The following is a 25,090-nucleotide window of genomic DNA, read 5'->3' on the forward strand; positions in this document are numbered from 1 at the left end:
AATTATTTCCTAATATCCAATCCAAACCTCTCCTGGTGCAGCTTGAGGCCCATTTCCTCTTGTCCTCTTGATTGCTGCCTGGGAGAAGAGGCTGACCCTCACTCCTCTACATCCTTTCAGGGAGCTGCAGAGACTGAGCCTCTCTGAGCCCCCAGCTCACTCAGCACTCCTCATAAGCCCTTAGGAGTGTTCCTCCTTTAATTCCTACCAGCAAGTTCTGAGAGAGTCCTGTGAGCCCTGTGAGGAGCCTCACCTTGTTGAAGCCAGGATTACACCTTCCTTGCTCTCAGCTTGACAGCAGGAAGAGCTTCAGGGTGTGCAGAGACACTGACACAGTGACTGCCTGAGCACCACTACAGCCACATAGGTCGGGTTGATGTGTGATGCCCTGAGAGGTCATGGGGCAGGTGCAGAAAGAGCACAAGTTTTGGGGTCTCCTGGTAGAGAACCATCCCAGTGCCCCTTCCTTGGCTCCAAGCAATGAGACAAACTGTCTGAGCATTTGGGCAGAGTGCTATCCCAGCCCTTGTGCCAACGTGTGCCAGATGCCATGGCAACTGGTGCACTGAACTAACGCTGTCTAGCCACAGCTACATCACCTCATGAGAGGTGATGCCTCTAATGCCTTTGCCTGGCAACGCCCTCTTTCCCTGCTCTCCCTGCAAGGGGAACAGAGCACTCCTGCATTGCAGGGCCCTTCCAGCAAAAGTGACAGCTCCCCATGCAGGTGATAGAGCTGGACCTGGCAGGCTCTGCCCTGCTCTTCCACAAAATCCTCCATTCCATGGGGCAAACAGAGGTGGGTGAGCTGGGGAGGTGATGCTCTCCCTTGTATCCAGCATGGCCCCTTCCCTTTGCCTCTCCCCACGTGGTGTTTAAGGCAGCTCAGCAAAGCATCCCTGACTTGGAGCTGGCTCCCACCCACCAGTATCCACACAGGACCCTGCTTGGCTGGACTGGCCAGCACCATTTCTGTGCTCTCTGTGTGTGGTCCCTGATCAAGCACCATCTGTCTTGAGTTTAGCACAACAACGCTGCAGCCCCACCAATTAAAACAGGCTGCAGAGTTAAACCCTGAGTAATTGCAAAGCTAAGTAAATTATCAGCACTGAAGATAAATAGCACAGGGATGGGTCTGGCATTGATGTGGGAGCCAGAGGGGCTGGGACACCACAGAAGGAGATGGCACGGACTCCAAACTAACCCCAGGCAGAGCCAGCCCCCATCCTGACCTTAGACTGGTGACACTGACACCAGGACACCGCTCACTTTCTTTAATGCAGCCTTAACTGCTCATTTTCTGCTGCATGGCATCTCACTGCTACAGTGTCAGGTGAAAATGCAATTATTATCCAGCCTGCCCCCCATTCCAACCATTCCATGTCACACTGGAGAACAGGGTGGGATGCTCCCAGTGCCTGCATCCAGCCCCTGCACCCAACAGCCTCTTTGAGGCACCAGACCCTGCAGGTCCTGCCTGCTGTCCCAGTACTGTGTCTACCAAGGATTTCAGTAGATACAGGAGCTCTAAGATGCTCTCAGAGGAGCAGCTCTGCACCACGTCCCTGGGGATGCCCAGCTTCATCTATCCCACAGGCACCTTTGCCATAGCACATTCTACCAATACCACTGGAGAGGTCCTGCTGGCTCCAATGGGATGAAGACCATTTCTTAACCTAGAGGATGCAGGTGGAAGCTACTCAGTGGGGATAGTTTAGATAAGCATCATATCAAATCGCTGAATCCCAGTTCCTGTGCAGAAATGTATCTGCTTGTATTTACCACCCACATACTATTTTATTAAGACATAATCTCAAACAAGAATTGTTGCCATTGCTGAAGTTTATTTTAACATATGGCCAACTGAGCCTAAGAAAAACATGTAAAATACATTTTAATGTGCTATTCTTGCCTAATAGTTTTTATAATTTTTTAAATGTGCAATATATATTTATACATTCCAAACATTTGGGGAGGTGTACATGAAAAAATTATATCAGTCACAAGTTGACTGTTAAATGAAAACAGTACTGTGGTTTCTTAGTGTTAGTCCAAAACCACTAGCATTGCATTCATTTTCAATAGGTAAAAGGTAATTTGTGGCTTCATAAATTCACTTCAAGACATGGTAATTCTTACCTGGTCACAGCTGTCAGACATTGATAGGCTATACTATGGTGATGGGTTTTTAAAACCAGAGATGGATGTCTTGTGAAATTCCTGATGTATTTAAAAGGCTGAAAAATTCTTTCAGTCCAGAAAAAGTCCAGCTGAAGTCCTGGCTGGGGTCAGCTGCTTTCTCTACAATTCTACAAGGCACTGAAACACACACCTAATACTGAGTACAGGAGTCAGTTCTGCTGCCTTTGATAAACCATTTGTGCAAGCACACAATTTGCCACATAATCACGGATATCAGGACCCCATTAACTGAAAGCCATTGGCAGAATGAGCATCCTTGGGGTTCCCAGCTCCCTCATCCCATCTGCACACAGGTATGGTGCAGGCACCCATCCCACTCCTGCAAAGAGGGGATGCTGCTTGCCTCCCCACTCCCAAATTATTCCTCTAGGCCTTAAAAGTGTCTGGTGGTGCTGATCATCCCCACAAAAGTGAAGTGCAGTAACACATCAAACCACCCTTGGCTGCCCTGGACAGAAAGCATTCCCTCCCTCCAGGATGTTCAGTCACTCTCTCCCATGGAGGAGCATCCTGACAAGAAACCAGGATGTGCCACCCAGCCAGAGGGATGCTGGAGCATCAGGGGTGCAGCCCATGGAGAGAGACCACAGGGCAGCCCAGGCTTCCCCAGCAAAGCCCCTGAGCTGCTGTGACCCACCCACCCATTCCCTCATTGGTTTTCCATCCATATGATGCAGACCCAACCAAGGGTGGCAATCACAGAATCATTCAGGTTGGAGAAGACCCTTAGGATCATCAACTGCAAGCATAAATTTAACACAATGAGCCTTCTCCTTCCATGATGGCATATAACCAGAATATACCAGCCATTCCCTGGTATGGGAGGCTCCCAACTTGTCAGTGACCACACCCTGGGCTGGAAAAAGTCCTTGTCAAAACCATGATGAAGTTACAGCTAAACACCTCTTCATCAGTCCCTGCTTCTCAAGCTTGAAGGGACATGTATTTATCCTCACATGAAAGCCCACTCTGCAGAATTTAATTGGATACATTCTAAAATATCAGCTTTGTTTCTTCACCAATAAACCAGAAAGCTGCTCTCTCACATGTTTATTTGAAATAGGGATTTAGCAAGTATTAAATGCTCTCCTCTTAGCCACGGTTACAGGCCAGGATTTAAATATCTGTGTTACAAGACGAATTCTAGCCTTAAACCACCGTAAGCACATTCTAAAAATGGAATAAAATAATAAATTCCATGTGCAAATCTCTGCCCTCCTGGTAACCTTCCTGACCCAAATACAGCCAATGCTCTGACCGGCACGGGATGGTCCCCTTGCTGTATGCTTCAAGTAAAGGAAGCCAGAAAGCCAAGGCACAAAATGCTCCCTAATTTTTGCATTTTCAGCTATTACCCTCAAAGGACAGAGGGCTGGGGAGGATGAACTCTGAGACCACTTGCAAAGGCCACTCTGCACACATGCTGCATTCTTTATTCAGCATTTACATATTGACTCGCATCCTGTTTTGCTGTGAACCATAATATTACTTCACTGCTGTCTGAAAAATGCAAATTCCAGCAGATCTGGCAAAACACTTTAGCCACTGCTTAGCATCCAGTCCAGCAGTTGCTCAATGGGGTTATTCATAAGCCCTGCACAGACTTTAATCCTTTCTGCACCAAGCAGTGCTGAGCTCTTTGCCTGGCTGCAATCTGGAGTTCCCGGCAGGAGATATTTTCACTTCTGCCCTCTGGCTTTATCTCCTCTCTGTGCTGCACATGATGCAACAGCCAAAAAACCAAACAGCCCAAACCAAACAAAAAATCCCCCCAAATCAAATCAAACTGAACCAAACCCGACCCCTCAAGAAAATCACAGAGAATGCAATGACTTTGATTTGTTTTCAGTGCTGGCCTGAAGGCAGCCATGGTTCAGCATAAGCAGTGGGTAGCAAAGGATGGTATTGCTGATCCCAGCCTGGCTCACCACTACAGACACAACAGAACTGTCATTTTCTATATTTCCAGGACACCACTCATACAGATATCATTCAAGATTAACCTTCCATTAGGAACGGGGTTATCATTTCATGAAATGCATTTTTAATTCCTATTTTTTGAAGAGAAAAAGGAGAATCATATAGCATTTTACATCCAGTGAATCAAACTCCTTGTAATTAGGACTGCTGGTTTCCTAGGTAACTAGGATCCCACTCTTTTATGTGAAGTAAAAATAAAGAACAGCTCCATCCAGCTACCACAGTGGTGTGGGCACGTTATGCCAGTGACGGGATGGTGCTGCAGATGTGGTGGAGCTCGGAGCACCCAGGGCAGTTCTGCTCTGCTGCCAATGCCACCACACTGGCGGAGGGACACACAGCAGAACAGTGTCTCCAATCCAGCCAAAATAATGGACAAGGTGTAGACAGGGATTTCTCCAGTCTTCCCACTGGTGCCTGTGTCCCCTTGGCCCAGGACTCCTCTGCTGCCACCACCCCTCTTTCTGCAAGAACAGCATCGCCCACACCCCTCCCCAAGGGCTACAGCCTCCTCTGTGATGACTTCACCTCTAATAATAACTTCCAGAGCCCCATGGACTCCAGAGGAAAATAAACTCCAGTTACTTTTCCCTTTTACACTCCTCTTATTTTAGGAATTTGATGTGGGTGTAAAAGAAAAGAGACACACCTATCATAGCTGGAAAAAAGCGCTGTGGGTATGATGTGACTCTGGCAAGCACAGAAGTGAATCACAGGAGGATCTGCACCGACTCTAAAGCAGTAATTTGCCTGGACCAGGCTTCCATAACAGATGTTGCCGTTTATATATGTAATTTAGTATTGCTTTTTCAAATATATAAGAGGAAAATGTGTGTGAGCGTGTCTGTGTGTTAGTGTGTGTGTAACTCTGTGTGTGTGAGTGGATTTGAGCGTGGCACAGTCATTCCACAAAGTCAGCACTTTTGCACCAAGGCCTGGGCACCTGGAGAGCTCAGATGTCCCACAGCCCACCAGTCACTTGTATAAAATGGTTATTTTCTGGATGGTTTCTCCCTCTTCCCCTGCTTCTGGCAACCCAGAGCCAGAGCCTGTACTGAGAGCAGCTGAAGGGACGTGGCCAAAGGGACAGCCCCTCTCACAGACAGCTGGCATTTGTACATCCCATGTAAGGTGTAGGAAGTTCCTGGCCTCCCTGTGTCACCAAAGTCTGGGAGATCATTTTCAGTCAAGCACCATGGACTTCTGCAGCCCTCAATACATTGTATTCCACTGCACATGTCAGGTCAGAGTCATTCAAGCAGTCAAAAAACCTGGTTACATTCACAAACCATCTAAGCATCTGAGCTACCAGGATGTCTTTTGAACAAAACAAACTCAATTATTTGCACTACATTGGACAGGGGGTTGTTCACTTCTGCAGAAGAATGCCTGTGATGTTTAAATGCTTTCCAAGAAAACCCTTTTCCTTTTTTTGCTTTATATCCAACCACAAAGCTTCTTCTTTATCTATTAGGAATCTTTATTATAGATGAGAGAATGAGATAGGCTGAGTAAATTTGCAACTGCTGCTATACCATGAGCCAATAGGGGAAAAGATATAATTTGCTTGAGTTTACAAGTACTGCTTTGAGAAGAAATGTGGCCATCAGTGCAGCTCTGGTGCTGTAAGGACCTGTGGGCAGCCTGGGAAGGTTTTTCCCTCACCTGGATGGTGTGACCTTGCTGAAGGAAGTCACCTGGGTTCAGAGCACTCTCAGCAAGGTGGTCCCCCCTGCAGGGGCACTGAATCATGGTGAGTGATGCTATGGATTCCACAGGTCCATGTGGGCTCAAAGAAGAAGGGAACTTATGGGACAGAAAGGCACCCAGGGATACCCAATACCTGGAAATCACCATGGCTTAGAAAATCCTTAAACTGCAAATACTTTGGGTGTGGGAACATGTGCAAGACACCATCACCCTGCTTTCTCCCCTGCACTGTCCCAGACACTCCCAATTACCTGACTCACCCCTTCCTCTCCACTCTCAGGTTGTGTTCACCTCTACATCTTGTAAACCACCAAACTAATGTCTGCTTGTCTGGTTTTTTAGTTGAAAACATAGAAATGTTACATTTGACGAGTCACTCCTTTTGCTTCTGGACACTTTTCAGACCTGTTTCCCCACTTCTCCCCCACATGCTTTGGCTGGTTATAAGCACCGAGGAAGTTTTACCAGGGAGCTTTTCAACCCAAGTCTAATGTTAAATAAAGCTTAGATTCATGGGACACTCTACATAAACCCAGCAGAGACATAATGTGGAATGAGACATTCGCAGAATTGACTTTAGAAATCCACAGAGGTGCTTAAAAAGACATCTACCCTGATCAAAGTGATTTATATTTTTCATGAGTGAGCAATTTGCTTACTAGGAAAAAGACAAATTTAATTTTTAATTTGATCCCCATCAAAACAATATTTTCTTGTTGCTATGACAGCTGAAAGGAAAACCTCTTCCCTTGGCAAGAGCCAGCTAACAGCACTGCTGCACATCCCCCAGCAGCAGCTCAGGGAGGGAACACAGCCATGTGCATAATTTTTGGCTCTTGGTGGCTTTGATTTGATGAGATTTTTTTAAAAGGACGTTGTGAAGCTAGGAAGTAGAAAGTGTCTTTGGAGAGACTGAGGGGAAAGAGCTACAAAACATGGGAGCCTTGTAATGCCTGTGGGACCACGGACTCTCCAAAGCCCTGCAGATCATCCCAGGGACCCTCTGGGTTTCACACCAGGCTCCTCAGATCAGCTGCCCTGCACCATAACCCAAACTGCACCTCCAATCCAAGATGCACAATGCTGGGAGGGGAGAAAAAAAGACATCTGCTGACCATCAGCAGATATGGCAAGAGGCCAACAACAATAACAGAAAGGGCTTAAATACATAACCGTTCCTTTCCTTCCACTCCTCCATGGCTACCATCCTTGCAGTACTGAAGAAGTGCCCTGATGAATAAATATCTTCTTTGCCTTAGCAACAGTTAGCAACAGAGTCATGGTTTTTTTGCCTTGCTCAAAAGAAACCCATCTCCAACTAACATAGATGATTTAAACGGCAATAAATATAGGACGTGGGTGTAATCAAAAATCGCTGAAATGCAGATCACACTTTTTAGCCTGGGTTATTTTAAAGCACGAGCAAAACTGCCAATGATCTGTAGAAAGAGCAAGGAGAGGGCTAAAGGGGAAAGGAAAATCACAGCAAGGTTTGAGGAGGACAGAGATACACTGTCCATTCCTCCTGAGCAAAGCCAGGAACAGCGATGAAACCTGAGGTTTGCTTTCAGCCTTGAGTACAATTTGAGTTTCTGCAGCAGATTCCACTTTTTACAAACTGCAAAGGTCGCATATAGTAAAAAATCTGTTAAATCCATAACCCCAGTGCACAGCAAATGTATTCTTTTCACGGCTCTATTCCTTTAACAGTTCATTTAAGATGTCTGCCTTGCATTTTTCCATTTGGTGTTGGGAAAATGTTTTCTTTCACCTGGCATAGAGCCCAATTCAACAGAAGAAGAAAGCCCTCCCCGTTTCCATGGGGCCCTGCAGTATAAGACATGGGACTAATTTTACCTTTAACCAGGCTACTTTCAGCTCTGCCATCAGTATTTTGGCCCCTTCCCTTTAGTCCAGGCTCTTTTCTTCCTGGTCATTTAGAGGATGAGTTAATCCTTTGCTGGTTCCTTGCTGCTACCTACCATCAAGGGCAATTCCCTACCACCACCTCTGCTCCTCTAAGGGTTGTCATCACCACCTCCACCACAATCCACGAGAGCCAACTGCCTGCAGCTCCTTCCATCCCACACCCTCTAGCCTCGGGCCCAAACAATGCAAAGCTCTACTGCCACCAGCAAAGTGTCACAAGACATGGGTCTAGCTGGGGTTTTGGTGGCATCTCCGTGCTCTTTCTCCACCAAGAGAAATATTCCTGATTTCCATATAAATCACAACAGGAAACACAGCTGGACCACAGAACACAGCCTGGTTTCTACCCAAAACCAAACAATGCCAAATATCACTAACTGCAAACCAAAACCACGGCATGGTCCTGCTGATAGAGCACTGCTAAAGGATAGCCTCAGGGTCCAGCAGTTCCATGGGGAAGAGCAGATCTATGGGATGCCTGGCTCCCAGGGATGCAGGGGGAATGGCAATTGGAGCCAGACAGTTCCAACGTGTCCTGATTTTATTTCTCTAGAGAGAAATAAAATATGTCACAGGTGAAAAAATCTCAGAGAGATAACAGCCTTTGTTTCCTGCTGAGTTTTTCAGGATAAAAACTGGTTGAGTTATTTTATTTTTTGGATTTCAGACTGAAGCTGGAGATGGCAGAAGGCATCCCTGCAGCCAAGTAAGCCCAGCTCCCCAGCTGACACTGTGCAATGCCACATTCCCTTCTTTATGCTGCTCTAGTCCAACAATGAAAACCTGTTAGGTGCTTTTATCTAATCCCCTACTGAGTTCAGAGAAGCAGCCCCCTACTCAGTGATGAAGTGAGGAATGATTCCCATGCCACACTCCGTCAGGACAGTGCGCTGTAACCACGTCACAGGGCTGTGCCCTAAGGATTTGTAGCTGAAATGACTCAGTAGAATGATGCCAGCTGTGCTGGCTGAGAATTGGGCTGCTACGTGGCTTTCTATTGTACGTAGATGTCTAAATCCCTAAGCCTGAAGTAAAATAATTTATAAGCTTCAGGTAAGAAAGATCTGCTCCCAAATCCTCATCGCTTTTCAATCCTGGTCTCTAACATATTATACTCTATCTGCATTTAATGTGCCCTTAAGGTGGGGATTAGGCAGACATTTGATTACATCCTTTATGTTTATGGCAATTCATTTCCAAACCTTTACAAACTTTAATTAAATGCTACATTTTTACCGCCTCATCCTGAATTGAGAGAGAACAGCAGAGAAAAATCTGTCCTCAAACAGAATTTACATTTCTAAAGCACCTTTTTCTGTGCAAGCACCTTAGGGCTACTGCATAAAACCATCCTGAGCTGCCTTAATATGTATCAGTGCAGACATCAAAGCAGCTCTAATACCCAGCCTCACGCAGACCTGCACACAGCTGAGATCACTGTGTTTCCAAGCACGAAATAGTTCCTGCCAAAACCAACCACTGATCCCCTCAAGAGGTGGCCATGGGGAAAGTGAGAGCAGCAGCCAAGCTCCAGCAGAAAAACCCAACCTTTGCCTTTGAGAAGGCTCACGGGAAGGGGCCTGGTAGCCAAAAGCATGGCAACTTCATTCAGTCCCACAGCCCTTTTTCTTGAGCATCTCTGTCTACCAGAGGAGACACTTCTGTGTTCCCATAAAGCTGAAGGGGAGCTGAGCATTTCTAGTGAGGAGATCTCAGCAAAGCCAGTTCTCCAGAACTGGGAATGACCAAATCCTCTCCAAAGGTAATCCCTCCTTGACTGTAAAGACTTCCAGTGACTGAGAAATGTAATGCCATTCCCTTGAAATCTGGACTCTTCTCTTAGGTTGCAGTTGGGGTCACCCCATCTCTGGCTCAGTGAAAGGCCACACACCTGCAGGCATCATCTCTGTGGTTGTTTTGCAGAGGGACACAACCCAAAATTTGTCTCTGCTCAGCATTTTGGACCAAAGACATTGGTTTAGAAGCCAAACTTTAATTACAGGTTGGAAATTGGGAATTTGCAGGCTGGATATTGGGAATTTGTCCTATTTTAAAGTCTGGGTGCAGCAGAAACAATTCTCAGAAGGTGTTGGATCAAAAGGACAGGAATCTTGTAAGATTGGTTGAGCTCTGAAGCTTTGCTCCTTGGGGCCAAGACAGAAGAAATGTCATCAAATTTTTATCAGTTAAGAAACTCAAGCCTGACTTGAACACCACCACATCACTGCAGTCCATTGGAATAAATTCAAACTACATAAGGAGAATACTAAAAAAGGTTTAGCTGAAAATCTCACAGGTTGGCTAGCATCAAGATCGAAGCTGCAGACACAGAAAACAATGAATCAGCAGCAAGATCCTTGTTTTCTACTTTCCTGCAGCTCTCTGCCCATCCTTTCAATGCCACATCCAGTGATGCTGTGCCTCACTTGCTGCCTCCCCATCCTACAGCATTCAGGGTGGCATGGTGAGATGAGATCTCTGCAGCTATGGATGGTGCCACCTGAGCTGGCAGGGCACCCCAGCTCCCTGTGCCACAGCCAGCTTCAAACCCTTTGAGCAGCCTGGGGGACATGGGATTTAAATCATTGATCACCCTTGCGTGTGCCCCCTGTGCTGGGCTGAAATTTTACTCCGTGGGTTACCATCACTGGAAGCACCAAGTGTGCACAGAGCATCCCACTCTGCAAACTCACTCATTGCTCACTTCCAAACAGCTTCATTTTTCCTGGATCACACAAAGGCATTTCCCAGCAATAACCATGGCCAGGCCAAATTTTGGCCTTCCAGCTGCTGTTGCTGCCATCAAAGAGCATTAAGAAGATGTAAAGTTTTGTTCCATTTTGCCTAAAAAAATCCCACAAGGCCAGACAAATTTAATTCAAGGACTGTGATCACAGTTCTTGTACTGATGACCACTTTGATGGTCCCTGGGAAATTCATGACATGACTTCTCCAAGGTCAGGATTTCACCCCAAACTTGGAAGAGTTCAGGTCAAAAGGAAAGTTTCAGCAGTTGCTGCGTGTGCTCCAAGGAGTGGCTGGAGCAGGGAGCCAGTGTTTAACAGCACTTGCAGCCCTGCAAAATTTTACAAGACACAACCCTCGCATTAGAGGATCCATTTCTTTCTTCATAAAATATATTGGGCCTTTCCACAAACTCCTTTTATTGGTCCATTTGGCTACTCACTCCTTTTATGAACTACTCAAGCTCCTGGATCATCTGGAAAAGCTGAGGGAGATGGTGAAGCTGAACCACAACAACGTCCTGGCCATGGCCAACAACCCTCTCTGCTACCAGGGCTAGGGCACTGTGTGCCAGCTGGATTTCATCCCCTGAAAGGAAGCATGCAACATCTTTTTAACCCATTTCTTCTCACTGCCTACAAGATTTTGGAGTCCCAAAGTGAAGATAAGTCCCCCCAAAGCCTGCCCATAAAGTCCAGGTGCTTTATGCCTTTCACTTCAGACCAAAATCTACTTGGCAGCAAACAAGCAGTTAACACTGGGATTTTTTTTTTAAACCAGCCTCCTACATCTCTTCCATGGGGGTCCTTTAATTGACCTAGTTAGAGAGCAAGCTTGCATGGAGGTCCACATGCTAACATAACAACATATTTTAATTGTGTATTTAAATAGTTTCATTTCTATTGACTCTGGCTAAGGTGAGTCATAAGGCTTGCTGGTCTCCAGCACAAGGCTGGATAATTCAAGTGCAGCTTTTCAAGCTCTGCATTGCCACATCTCTGTTAACAACAACAAAACATTTCACAACCACTGTTTTCCAAGGAGATGAGTACCTGAGGCACTCTGTGTGCTAAGTCCAGTGCTTTGTGGCATGGTCAGCACTGAAAAAAGACCAGCAAATCCTTACAAGAAAGGAAAAGCCAAGCAGCATGAGCAGATCCGTGCCTGGCTTTACACATGTGCTCCTGCCCAAAAACCTGTAGCCAGAACCAGGATCCTGTGCTCCAGGCTGTGGTGTTACAACTTGCTTTTGGTCCCAATCCCAGAGCTGCAACAGTTCATTCCCAGCAGCATTCTCCCAGTACTTCCCAGCCCACCAGCACAGGCAGGAGCATCTAACTGGTGATGGCAGCACCATCCTGCTCTCACAGCCCCAAAACCACACCATCCAGGAACCACCATAATGGGACAAAACAGCCCATCCCAGATACCAGCTCCAGTGACACCTCCAGGAAAGCAATTATCCAGGCACAATGATATAACAGCATCTTTATCCTAGTGAGAATGTGCTTTGCAGCACGTGGGCCAGCTTGTATCCTTGAAATTACTCACATATGTCATGTCTGAGCTGCACCAAGCCCTTGTGAAATAACCAGCCAAGGGCGAACGCTGCTTGTGACAATCCTAAAAGAGATTGTTTTAAGCCATGTAACAAGGAGCTCTGCTGCCCTCCCAAATAGCAGGAGCTACTTAAAAAAACCCCTTACTATTGTAATCTTGGATTACTCCCTACCACCCAAATCCATTTCATCATAATTAGCACCCATTATTATAAAGCCCCTCCGGCATTTCCATATTTCTCTGATCATTATACGCCACAGATTCTCTATAGAAAAATCCACCCAGCTGTGTATTTAGCATAAACTGGTTATCTTGAACTACATGCCCCCTCATTCTTGTTACCAGGCCCATATTTTATACAACAGCGTTGACACTTCCAGACTCTTGCAGGAGCCCTGCTTTGAGAGATTTAGATTAAGCCCAACGCAAGCAGCTCACTGGGGGAGACAGGAGGAAATCTGAATTCCTCTTGAATTAATTACTAAAATCTGAAAATTCAGCATGGCATTGCATGGTTTTACCAAGAAACTTGTCACCCAAAGCATGGCACAAAATCCAGCTATCCAGAATATTTCAAAAGCATTACAATACAGCCAAAAGCTGAACAAGGACTTGGCTTTGGAGCTCTTTATTTCCTCTTAAAAGAAAAACACTAAGAAAAGAAGGTGCACTAAGAGTTAAACTAGAAACCCACCTTGGCAGTACCTTGGCAGTGTCTGAATAATCAGCTGAAGGGAACAAAAATGAAAAAAGTCCATTTTTGTTGGAAAAAAAATCTTATTAAAGAAGTGAGATGGCACCAATCTCTGTGATCATCTCTGGACCATGAAGGACACACCTCTGTACCTCAAGGATGGGGTCCCTCCCCCAGCAAGCAGGTGCTTCATCTTCCAACTAACAACACCCCAGCCAGAATCCAGCCCTTCCACAGCATCCTTGGGGCTAAGGCTGCTTCCTGCTTCAGGCACAAACCTCAGTATTTTAAATTTCCTTGCACAGATAACTCCTACAGTAAGGATAAAAACAATCTCCGGGATTTTCACAAGAGCCTCGCAACTCCACAAGCTTTGGTGCTGCTGGGAACGAGATCTCAGCACTGCAAACCCCAGCACAGAACCCACAAGCCCCCAGATCTGCTGCTTTTATACACAGAAGGACTCTTAATTCCACACCCTCCAATATTATCCATCTTTCAAGATCTTTCCTTTGCTCGGGCAGTTGCCAGCATCCTAGGCTGTCACTAGCCTCTATGCCTTCAAGAAGATGAAGATTGCAACCCTTCACTAGCCAGGGCCTCTTCATTTTCTCCTTTCAGCACACTTCAGTCCCCTCTGAAGCTCAGCATAACAGCAGGCAGAGCATTAATCAACACAACATGTGCTTCACCTAACTTCAGCAACCACTACGAATATTTAAGTTTTACATTATGTGCTGGGATTATTTTTATATATACGCCACCCTGTGTCTTTTAATATACACACTCACACCCCTGTATAAGCAAACACACACAGAGTATTTCATTTCTGCAAACTATAATTTAAGCACAGGGATTTTTTCCCCCTTCGGGCAGCTGGAGCAGCAGCCGAGTAGCGCAGCAGCGATGCAGAGTGCCCTCTGCTGTACATGAGACAAATGCTTCTTTGTTTAAAAATATTCTTTAAATACTTATAACTTTTCTCAGGAAAATATTTATTAACATTGCATTTGATCATTTTGAGCACAACATGCAATAATGATGCCACCTGATTTCTCCTGTCACACTAGAAGATTCATGTCTCTTCCAAGTTACCTCAGCAGAAAGTAAATAAGTCTGGGCTGGAACTGCACAGGGCCCAATGTGAAAATGTTTTATTTATACACCTGAAAATGACAAAGGGAGATCAGAACAAACAATATAGCTTTATTATTCAGGCACTTATCAGATAGCCTTCACACTTCAGCAGATCACACATCTATTAGAGGTACAAGCTGAAACTGTCACGTGGCAATGTGAAATCATTTTTCTATTGTAAAGGAGCATTGTTCCTGCTACTGGAAGGAAAGATAACATTAAAACATATTCAAATATATGTATTTCAAACTGCTAACCTTGTAATAAATTATGCACTTGATATTAAAAATCCAAGCTACGCTGCACAAACCTGACTTTAGAATATTAACTTTTATTGTCTTGTCACGTCCCACTTCTTCTCATATCTGACATTTAAAGGGGCTGCACTTTAGACACGTGGCCTTTATGGCACCAAATGCAGGGCCCAGCCACAGCAATGTGATGAGTGCTCCCACTGTTTGACAGGTGAGAAGAGAAAGACAATCAGCCTTGTCCCCATCCTGCTGCTACTTCTTCAAATGTGTAATTTCAAGCAAAAATCTGACTTTGATAGAGTTGGGATTTTGCAAAAATAGGGATTAAATCATCTGCTAAGAGTCAGGGGAAGACAGGGGACACCAAGCCCAGCAGCACCTCTGCACAGGGCTCCATCTCCACCCCAAAGAGCAGCCAGGTCCTTCTCCACAGAGCAAACCCTGCCATGAGAAGCACCCAACAGCCTGGAGAGGTCAGAGCAGCACTGTCTGCTACAGGAGCACCAAAACACCCCAGTTACTGGCACCACGAGGTATTTTCTCCCTCTCTGTGTCACGCTCCCACAGAAGGAGACATCTTTTTTTAACCTGTCTCTGTGCAGTACCTTGGCACTGCAAGCAGGGCCCATCTGCTCTGCAGAGCTCCGTGAGGACACCTCCACACTGCCCTTGGAGGGTGGGAGGAGGACAGGGGGGTCCAAGCACCCTTGGGTGCTGGCTTGAGATGCCCAAGCCCCCAGGTGCTTTCACACAGCCACTCTGTCCCTGGCAGGTCAAAGAGCTGGTTGTCATCAGCACAATCACACCAGAACAACTGGTTCCTCATCCCTTCCAGTGACTCACTGCAAAACCTCTCAATTTCCTGCATTTGTATTCACTTCACAGCTGGGATTTCCTAGAGGAGGCACTACCCAGGAAAACAAGCCTCCTCTTACGCCCTCCTGTAAATGTGTCCACATGAAGCTGATCAAAAATATTCCAGATTATTTTTTTAAACAAAATCTTTTACCAGCTTTTTTTTTTTCCGCCAACAAAATGCTGTGGTTTTTTATAACTTCTCATCTTGCTCTTCTAAGAGCATTCAGGGATTCTTGTCCTAGATTCCCTGTCTTGGTTGAAGGCCAAGCATCACTAGCTGAGCCAGACGGAATGTAAAAGTATCTTTTAAGACTCTATAGAAAAGAAGAAGAATTGGACCCTGGGAGACAATTCGCCTTTATGCCTTGGGTATTTAAGGATCAAATGCACATTTGTGAGCTGACACCAGGTAAAGAGGTGGCTTTGAGACTTGATGGCATCTAAAGAAGCCTCTCAAAGCATCTTTTTACCAACTAGAGCAAAAGAGAAACCGAGGAGAAGTGACACAACCCTGGTGTGACTGCCAAGCCCCTGGGGACAGCAGGGCTCATGGGCCACTCCTGGTGACACCAGGGGCACTTGCAACCACTGCTATGCTTGCAAAGCAAACAGATGAAGGCAGGGAAACAGGAACCACCCAAGACATGCTGAGGAGGTTTCCTATGGTTACTGCTGCCATGGAAATATGTTTTTTTGTTGGCTTGATCTAAATAATCTCTGGCTCCTTGGCTGCAGTATGCTTCCTGCAAGGTTGGGTTGGATCCCTAGACCTTCACCTTGCTGCTGAATGCCAATGCACTGAGCAGTGGCCACCTTCAACCTGATCCAGGAGCATCTCAAACCTGAACTGCTTGAGGTCTCCTCTGGATTCCCTGAAGCCTGTGACTTGGTTTCAAAGAGAAGAGGAGGAAAGAAAGTGGAGGGAGGGGAAAAGACATCCTTTACTAATTGCTCACAGCTGTGTCCGAGCAGCTCCCACTTCAGCTGCCAGGAGCTGCAGGCTCGTGCTCTCCCCAACAGGCTCCAGAGCAACAGAAACCCCTCAGAGGGAGAGGGACTCTCCATCCATCCTCAGAGCTCTGCATAGGGATTTCAATAATTACACTTACACACTCCCCTTATCAGCAAGAACAGCCATTATGTTTTTTATCACCGCAGCAGCAGCATCCACACAAGGGCAATGGATAGGGGATGAAATGTTTGCTGCAATGGCTGAGTACAAAGTGTCTCTCTCTGCAGTGAGAATAATAATTGTCACACTGAGCTCTCCAAGTGATAAGCCCTGGTATCAGGGTCCTGTGAAGAGCGGAGCCACACGTGGGAAGACACAGCCTCTCCAGCAGCAGAGAGGAGCACCCTGAGTTTTCTGTACCCCTCTTGACCCAAGCACCGGGGAACTGAGAGAGGTTCTGGCCATTGGGACTGCATTGATGCACATCTGGGGTCTGCAAGCATGAGAAAAATGTTCTTTACAGCCATGCTCATGAGGTTTACCCTGAAATTAGTTTTCCTCACATCAGACAATTCTGCTAATGTTACAAATTCCTTCAACATTAGATAGTGACCGCAGAGATGCTACAAGCACAGGAAAGGTCCGGCTTTCCACCGCCACGGCTGGGAGATTATTCATTAGAGAAAAAAGCAAATACCCAAATGAGCACCACAAAATTGCAAAGCCAGCTGCCAAAGGTCTCAGCTGATACTATCGGCCATCCTTAAACTCGGTGATAGACTTACGAGCCAGACAATGAAAACGCAATTCATTATTTGAAGAGTGACTCACTGGTGTAATAAGGATGGATTACTGGGCGGGGGGGGGGGGGGATGGCGGGGGAGAATGTCTTTGAAAAACTCTAAAAGACTGAAGATTGACTTTTTAAAGGCAAACAGAAAAAGAACAAAACCAAAGGAAAACTCTTGAAAACACTGAACAGACTCTCAACAGCCGAGAGCAACAAAGAGGAGGGCAGCGCTCCGTGGGCGTCAGCCAAAAGCTGCGCCCGGCCCCTCCAGCGGGGATCCCGCTTCCAGCCTTTATCCCACCAAAGCGCTGCCTGCCAGCTTTTTCTTTCAGGCCACACCACGCTGGTGACAAAGGCCTGTTGCAAGCCCTCGAACAGAGCAGTAGGAGTTTTCCTGCCGGCCCAGCACAGGCCACACGCAGCACGGCCCGGCCGGGCTCCAGCGGGGCGCAGCCCAGGGGCACCGGCGGGACAGACGGCTCGGGAAGGGGATCGGGGGCAACAGCGGGGTGACAGCTCAGCTCCGCGTGTCACAGCACCAGTCAGCTCTTCATCTCCCACCTCCTCCCTCTCATCAGCCCAGCAGACGCTTCAACAAGCGATTTAACCCGTTTCCCTGGGCTTGGGTGGATGCACAGGGAGCTCAGGACCTTACACATCACTGGGCTGTTAAATCATTCACCACGTCCCACTAATTCACAGCTCCCAAATCCACGAGCACAGCCTCCAGCACCAACAGCTGTCTGCTTGTAGGAGATCCCAGTGCAAGCCAACACATCCTGCCTCCAGGTTTTGTGGGTCTCTCCTGGGCAAATCCACCTAGAAAGGCTCCATGAGGGAACTGTGCTTTGCCATTATCCAGCAGCACAGCCCCGTGGCTGAGGCACCACCAAAGTACAGACCAGCCAAATTCGGCCCTTGGGATGGCAAACCCCACTGGCTCACACCAGGAAGGTAAAACTACTCTTTGCATACCAAGAAGAAGTTGTAGTTATTTTCAAAAAAATAAAAAAAAAAAATAGTGCAAAAAACAAAAAATCCCAACCAAATTTTAAAATTATTTGTTTAGAAGTAAAATACCACACGAACTCAGAATTCAGTGTGTCTGCTCTACAGACAGCTATCCATCATCAATGTAATTCACAATCACACCAGATACAGAATAAACCCCACAAAATCAGCCCAAATCCCGCAACAGCTTATAAGTGTTTTTTCACACCATTCATAAAAATAGACTTGCACATGGCCACTTCAAAAGAGACAGAAAATCTACCCACACTGCCCGTTCCCTAGGAGAAATTCTGCTTTTCTGGCTTTTGCCAGCAGCTCAGTGGCAATGGAGTCCGGCAGAGCAGCTCCAGTTAGAGCAGCTGCAGAGCAGGGCTCTGTGCTCAGCTGAAATTCAATCAACAAGTGTCCAAACTGCTTTTGAGTTCTTGCAATACAATCCTGAGTGGCTTGTAAAGGACTTCAAACAGGCTCCCTGGGCTTGCCCGGAAACAAATACATACCTCACCTGCTCTTTTGTACATCGCATACAAAAAATTAAAGAATTTATTTTGGGCTTTTTGCCAGGGACAACACTGCCTCTGACACTGTAATGCTCTGGTAATGTGGATACTGTGTCTCCCAGCCAACACAAACAGGATACCTTATCAGTCTTGGCTGTCTTAAGTGCTGTTTCAAGTGCTGTTTCAGCAGCAGGGCACAAAGAAATGGAACCCACAAGTCAGAAAAAATTGTTGGGAGTTCCTTAAATGTAACTGAGCACTCAACATTTTGGAAAAGAATTGTCCCAGGGCAGGGCAGAGCTGATACCTACCCCACAATCCACCCAAACCCCCATCCCAATGGCCTGGCTGCCCCCTGGTAGAGCTGCTGCTGGAACAGTGGGAGCAGCACGAGCCATCACTCACCATCCCTGTTCTCCCTACTACTGTGGGGGTGAAAAGCCCCCCCAAAAAAGTAGACCTGATTTCCCAAACACTTACACAAGTGTTTAACCTTGCAGGTGTAAGAAAATAGGACAGCCGAAGTCACTGATGCCAAGCCAAGAGCACAGTGCGGCATTCCCTGAGCTGAGCTCCAGTGCACACAGGCACCCACACCAAACCAGCCCGGGCACAGGGGCTGAAGGGCACTGACTGCCACTGAAGGACATGGCAGGGAGTGGCTTCTCCTTTCTGAACCTGGTACCAAATAAGCACACAAAAAATAAATTAAAAACAAGCTAATGACACCAACCGCTTTGTGAAAGGCTTTAAAATCAGCAAACAAAACCAGCCTTTGATTTTTTTGCATCCCCTCTGCCAGGGTGACAGTATCTTTGGGAAGCAGGTGAGTCCTGCCCACCCCTAGGGGCAGGCACAGGTCCCCTAGGGACAGCAGCAGCCTTAGCCCTCTGCAGTCCATTGGGGACTCACCTCAGGAGTGTTTGATGGATCTGCACTGGGCCACACCTGCACTGGCTGAATTTGGCCCATTTCAGCAGGTTCCCAACTGCAAAATGATGAATCTTCTAAAACCTTCCAGGCTAGCACAATTCACCACGGCAGTGATAGGAACATCAGACTATTCAAGATAAGGCACTGCTATTCTCACATCTCCAAACCCTTTCCAATAAACATGCAAGGAAGTGCAGAATATCTGAATCCTAAAGAAGAGAGGCACAAAGCCTGTTATTCATGCCAGGGAAAAGCTGGGAGTGTGTGTGTGCAAGAGACATAACCTATGAGAAATGCTGAAAACATATGGAAGCAATAATCTGTACTTTTTTTTTTTTTTTTTTGGAAGTAGAAACAAATGCTTCAGAATTCAGTGTTATTCGCTCATGTGCTGCGTTACAAATATTATTGTTTCTGCTCTCTGGATGAGGAACCAGGCAGCAAACTGGAGACCCAAAGGCACCCAGGGATGAGCCTGCTGGGGTGTACCCCCCAGGGGCAGGATCAGAGCCCTAGGAATGCAGACAAAGGCTGCAAACACACAGAATTTCTCGCTCATTTCAAACACACAGATTGCTGCTCTTGTGCACAGCAATCTCCAGAGCACTGGGCACTAAACAAACAAGCCTACAGAACAAAACAAACATCCACTGCCACAAGCAACTCCCTGCCTACAGTCAACAAGGCAGAGAAGGGAGTTGCAAAGCAACTTGTGCACCATCACCCAACATCATCAAACATCACAAGGCTTCTGGTCCACCACCCCGTTTTGGGTCACTGTCTCAGGACATGCATCTCTTTTCCTTGTCCATAGGTTTCTGTGACCCAGTGGTCAATCACAACCCTCTGGGCTGATCACCTGGGATCTCCAGGCACCTCTCTCCTGAGAAGATGAGAAGTTTGTCTTTGCAGACACTCCCTGATCCAAAAAGGCCAGATGAGATCAGACTTCAGCAGGACTGACTGCAGTAGATTACAGAAAGATGCTGATTTATGGAAATAAATAAATAAACGCTCAAAACAACTGTATGCAGCAAAATTTGTTAATATGGAATATTACTGAATACTACATCAGGTCACATAAATTCACCCTGAAAAGCAAGGGCCAGGCACTGTGTGCTGTACAAACACACAGCACTGATATTAAGAGCACAATGTGTGACAGCAAGGCATGAAGAGAAGCAGATCTCTTCCTCAGCAAAATGTGATTCCAAGGGACAAAGATTGTGTGACGTATGCAAGGAAAAAGATGCTCCAAGAAAAGATGTAAGACATAATCTCACACTGAAGCTAAAACCCTGGCAAACCAGTCTTTGTCTTCATGTCATGTTTATTACTGCTTTTCAAATTCTTCTGCAAACCAGAAGAATAACTATGGCAACAAAGACTTCTCCAAAGGTTTTCAGACTCTATTTTTAAAATTGTCTTCTCTGAGACAGCATCCAAATTCCTTCCCTCAGAAACCAGCCGTATGCCACTGCCTCTGCAGGCTTTGCAAGCCAGGTGGCACATCCCCCCTTCCTCACAGCAAAGCTCAAACACCATCCTGAGACCCGCGTGTCCCGCTTCTATCTTTTTAGTTGGTGGGTTTGGAGAAGGCAGGGAGCAGGGAACAGCAAGGTCTGCTGATCTGCAGGAGTATTTTGGCTTTCTCTAGGAGCAAACAAACCATGGCTCCGTGTGCTAAACACATGCCAATCTCCCAACACGAAGGATCAGCTATTTTAACGGAGGTACTAAGGCTGTAATTTTACTCCACCCAGAGTAAATCTGAAATTAGTTCTTCACAGTAAGCTTAACAGCAGCAAAAGCGAACCATTTGTCACCTTTAAGGTTTGCATATTCACACTAATTGCACCGGCACTAGGTTATAAATTCCCTTCCTTGCTCCTGGACCACCTCCCTCGAAGGCTTTTCTCTGCAAGACATTATGCAAAAGACACTGCTAATGGCTATTCATTCACCAAACTCCAGTGACAGCTTTATTTAATGCCAAAGCTTGTTAACAAGCTGAATGGCACACAGTTTAATGTAATGCAGATCTGATTAGAAAACAGCAACCGGGCTCCTAAGGAGTTCAATTTTTATTGAATTTGATTTCCCTTTTTCCACACAAAGCCACCTTTATTAATGAGGATTTGGTTACCTACACGCCATTTCCATTTCCTAGGCTGGAGCCCACACAAATGAACTCAGTCCTTTGGCACTTTGATGACAACCCACCACAGCAGAAAGTGATGAGACGAGACGAAGGAGTCATTTTTCTGCTCAGCCCATGAGAAATTCAGGGTTTCACTGGTTATAGTTTGATAGCTGTGTCTTCATGGACTTTGCCCCCAAACCTTCTCAGAAAAACCACTTACATTTTCCTCTTTGGGGCTAAATGATTTAAAGCTATAAATTGAATTTCTGCCTCACAACGAGAGGCAGGGATCTGTGGCGTGCAGAAGAGAGCTCTTTGATGGAGTAAGATGTAGGCTCTGGCTGGACTGAGGTGTTTTCAATTCCTTGTTTCCACCACATTAGCATTAAATAAACTGACACTGCTACAGGATAATTCACCTACTACCTTGAATGTAGGATTATAATTTCAGAGCAAAATTACGAAGATTCTAAAATAAACTTCAAAACCCAGCAACATTATTTAATTCTTTAACAATCCCCTTTCATGAATCCCCTTTCATCTTCTTTTTGCACATCACCTGCAGTAGAGAAAGCAGGCTTATTCTGAAAACAGTTCTGCAGAATATAATTTATTTTCAAGAGGTTTCCCTGTCTCAAGAAGCATGCCTGTGCTTCCAGGAATGATAAATTCAGCAAATGCTCAGAGCCATCTCTGAGAAAAGTGGCTGTTAAGGCAACACAGGAACACAGGAATCTTCATCCTCTAACAAAGCAGTCTGCTTGCTTGAGGGAGTGCCTGCACAGATCACACCTAAAATCACAGGTAAATTGAAAATACAGAGTCCAGCATAATTGGGATATTGGTATAGACAATGCCTGCCTCAGCAATGGCTTCAGTGTCTGCAAGTTTATAAATTCTGTCTCCCTAAAGCGCTATCACCACTCTGCATCTTTGAAAACCACCCTATTTACATTTATCAGCAAAACTCTGCTGTCAAAGGATTACAAAAAGCCTTATAAATCTCTACAGGTCAATTGATCTGGATTTACACCCCTAATGTGAGGATCTCCTTGCAAACCCTTATTTTCTTGTTTTCTTTCAGTCTCATTCTGCACGTTCAGGTGAGCAGCCCCACCAGTCAGTGACTGCAACATCTCCTGCACAGAGGGCACAGGCTCCTCAGCATGCTTTCAACCTACAAACTATTGGGAATAATTTGTCTGCTCACCTATTCCTGGCATTAATAGACCACTGGCTAGTGAAAAATGAACGAATTTCCTCTCCATTGTGTTCTGGCAAATAGACTGCTTTATTTGGTTTAATTGTGTAATTACTCTTACATCAAGGCAATTAAATGGGAATGTCTGCAGGAGGGCTCTCAGCTAATCGAGTCCTGGTGTAAGGAAACTTGGAGTAAGGTCTAACCTGCTCAGTGGGATGCAAACCCCGGAGCACAAAGGCTGCAATGCCTCTGGGGGCTGACCCCACCCACACCCAAAGGGTCCCCATCCTTCTCCTGCCCCGGGGCACATAAGCACTTCTCTCCTGAGAGAAAGCCGCTGGAAAAATCCACACTGTATTTGCAAAAATCCCCTCCCATGCCTGAAGGTTGTCAGCAAAGGAGATGGTTATGGGTAGTCCTGGCAGGGTGGAGGCTCCTGCACATGGGGTTTGTCAAGATCTGTGTGCCAATGCAGAGGGCACAGTCTGGAAAGAGCTGCAACATCCCTCGGATCTGACACGCCCCAGGCAGCTGTGTGCCCCTTCTGCTGGGCCATTTGGCCCCTGGTGGGATCCTACCAAATTCACTTCATCCTTCAAAAGCTAGTGTACAGTTGTACTCTCGGACATAACGAAATGTGAAGCACAGCACCTCACAAGTCCTTGGAGCAGGAGAGAAATACTGTTGGTGACCACGGCTTTTCTTCTTATCCTGCATTTGAAAGTTCTCCCTGGCACTTTTAAGTATTACAAAGCGGCTCTGCAGGGACACGAGGAAACCCGGGACAGCCCGAGGACCAGGGCGAGCCCCACCTGCTCCTGTGCATCCCTCAGGGCAGACCTCAGCCTATGGAACCCGTCCCATGGGTTCCATGGGATGATTTGCAAGGCTAAACGTTAAGATACAACTCAACAGGAACATATCAATCCCCATCCTTGCTCCGAATCCAAGCTTTAATCTGGTGAGACACAGCTCTGAGAAGTAGGGCAGAGGCTGGGAGGAACGCCAAGCACAGCAGATGATGGAGAAAAGGGTATACCCTGCAAAATAAGGTTAAAAGGTCGCCAAGGGCTCCCTGGCCTACTAAGAGTATGTAGAGCTCCCAGGGCCCGCAGCCCAGATTTAATATCAGCAAGTCCCAGATCGCACATCAGCAGGAACTCATTTTGAGACAGCAGAACGTGGGGAGGGGAGAAGGGGCTGACCCAGGAGAAGGCCAGGGCTTGCTGCGCTTATCAGGCACCGGCACTGTCAGGTTTCTGAAGAGACAGAAATACCATCTTTGTAAAGACAACAGAAATAACCAAAACCACTATTTTTGCCGGAGTTTCACGCAGCGGTTTGATGCAGACCGCAAGAACCCCTTCAGCTCCATTTTTCCCTTCCCACCTCACCCCACCCCACTCAGGTTGTCCCTGACAGGTGAAGGCAGCTCCAGCCCCCGGCATGACCCGGAGCAGCAGGACGAGCTCCTGACCGCACCGGGGAAGCTGCGAGTCGGTAATCGCCAAACCAGTTACCCCAGTCCCGCATCTGGGTCCTGCTGCGCCCCGCACCGGCGGCGGCCGCGGGCATACCTGTGTGGGGGCGGCCCACCCGTGTCCCCAGAACCCCCACCGTGGGTGGGCAACGCGCCTGGGACCAACACAAACCCTCCCTAAAGAACCACACCTGCACCCCGGATGCACTCGGAACTCGAAGGGCACCGCAAAGCCCCGGGAAGGGAGAGCCGCGATGGGACCGGGCGTGGGGGAGGATGGGGGCGATGACCCAGGGGATTTGGCCGGGCCTTACCTCCACTTGTGCAGGGCGAAGCCCGGGCACTGGTCCCCGCAGGTGTTGCAGGGCTGGCCCCGCTCCGGCTCCCCCGACGCCGTCAGCTGCAAGGAACAGCAGAGTCAGCGGCGGCTGCGGGACGAGGAGGACGGGAACGGGCACCCGGGGGATAGGGAAGGGGCACGCCCGGGGGAAAGGCACCGGCACGGCTGGGAGAGGGCAGGGGAAGGGCCGGAGCGGGGACACACCCCAAGCAAGCGGCACATGGGGGCGGCGGGGACCCGCCGGGGCGCAGCCGGAGCGGGCGGCGGGACAGAGCCACAGGTGGGAGCTGAGCGGAGCGGAGCGGGGGACGGGGAACGAGGGGCGAGAAACCCCCGGCACTCACCGAGCGGCTGGAGAGCCGCTTGCGGGAGCCGCGGCCGAACATGGCAGCGCTCCCGGCGCGGAGCCCGGCGCAGCCCTGCCCGAGTGCGCGGCAGCAGCGGCCGCCCCGTCCGGGCCCGTCCCGCCCCCCCGGCGGCCGCCCCTCGGCCGCGCTCCCGCCCCTCACCCGCCCCTCAGCCCGGCAGGCACCGCCCCGGCACGGACCGGCTCCCCCGCCCCGCTCCCCGGGCCCTGCCCGCCCTCGGAGCCCCCCGCTCGGCCGGGTGTGCAGCGGGCAGCGCCATGTCCTCGTTGGGCTCCAGAGCTGGGTGGCGATAAAACAGCT

The 25,090-nt window shown here is 47.6% G+C and overlaps 1 protein-coding gene across 1 annotated transcript in view; it reads right to left on the bottom strand.

Moving 5' to 3' along the window:
* Nucleotides 1-24,861, bottom strand: part of PRICKLE2 (prickle planar cell polarity protein 2) — a 102,670-nt gene extending 77,809 nt beyond the window's left edge. The window contains exons 1-2 of the mRNA XM_063164935.1: nucleotides 24,767-24,861; nucleotides 24,397-24,482 (exon numbers count right to left, since the gene is read on the bottom strand). Of these exons, the coding sequence (XP_063021005.1) occupies nucleotides 24,397-24,482; nucleotides 24,767-24,808 (128 nt within the window). The 5' untranslated portion in view covers nucleotides 24,809-24,861. The remainder of the gene's footprint in view (nucleotides 1-24,396; nucleotides 24,483-24,766) is intronic.
* Nucleotides 24,862-25,090: the final 229 nt, after the last annotated feature.

This window comes from Melospiza melodia, chromosome 10, assembly GCF_035770615.1.
Source record: "Melospiza melodia melodia isolate bMelMel2 chromosome 10, bMelMel2.pri, whole genome shotgun sequence".
In the NCBI taxonomy this organism is placed as follows: domain Eukaryota; kingdom Metazoa; phylum Chordata; class Aves; order Passeriformes; family Passerellidae; genus Melospiza; species Melospiza melodia.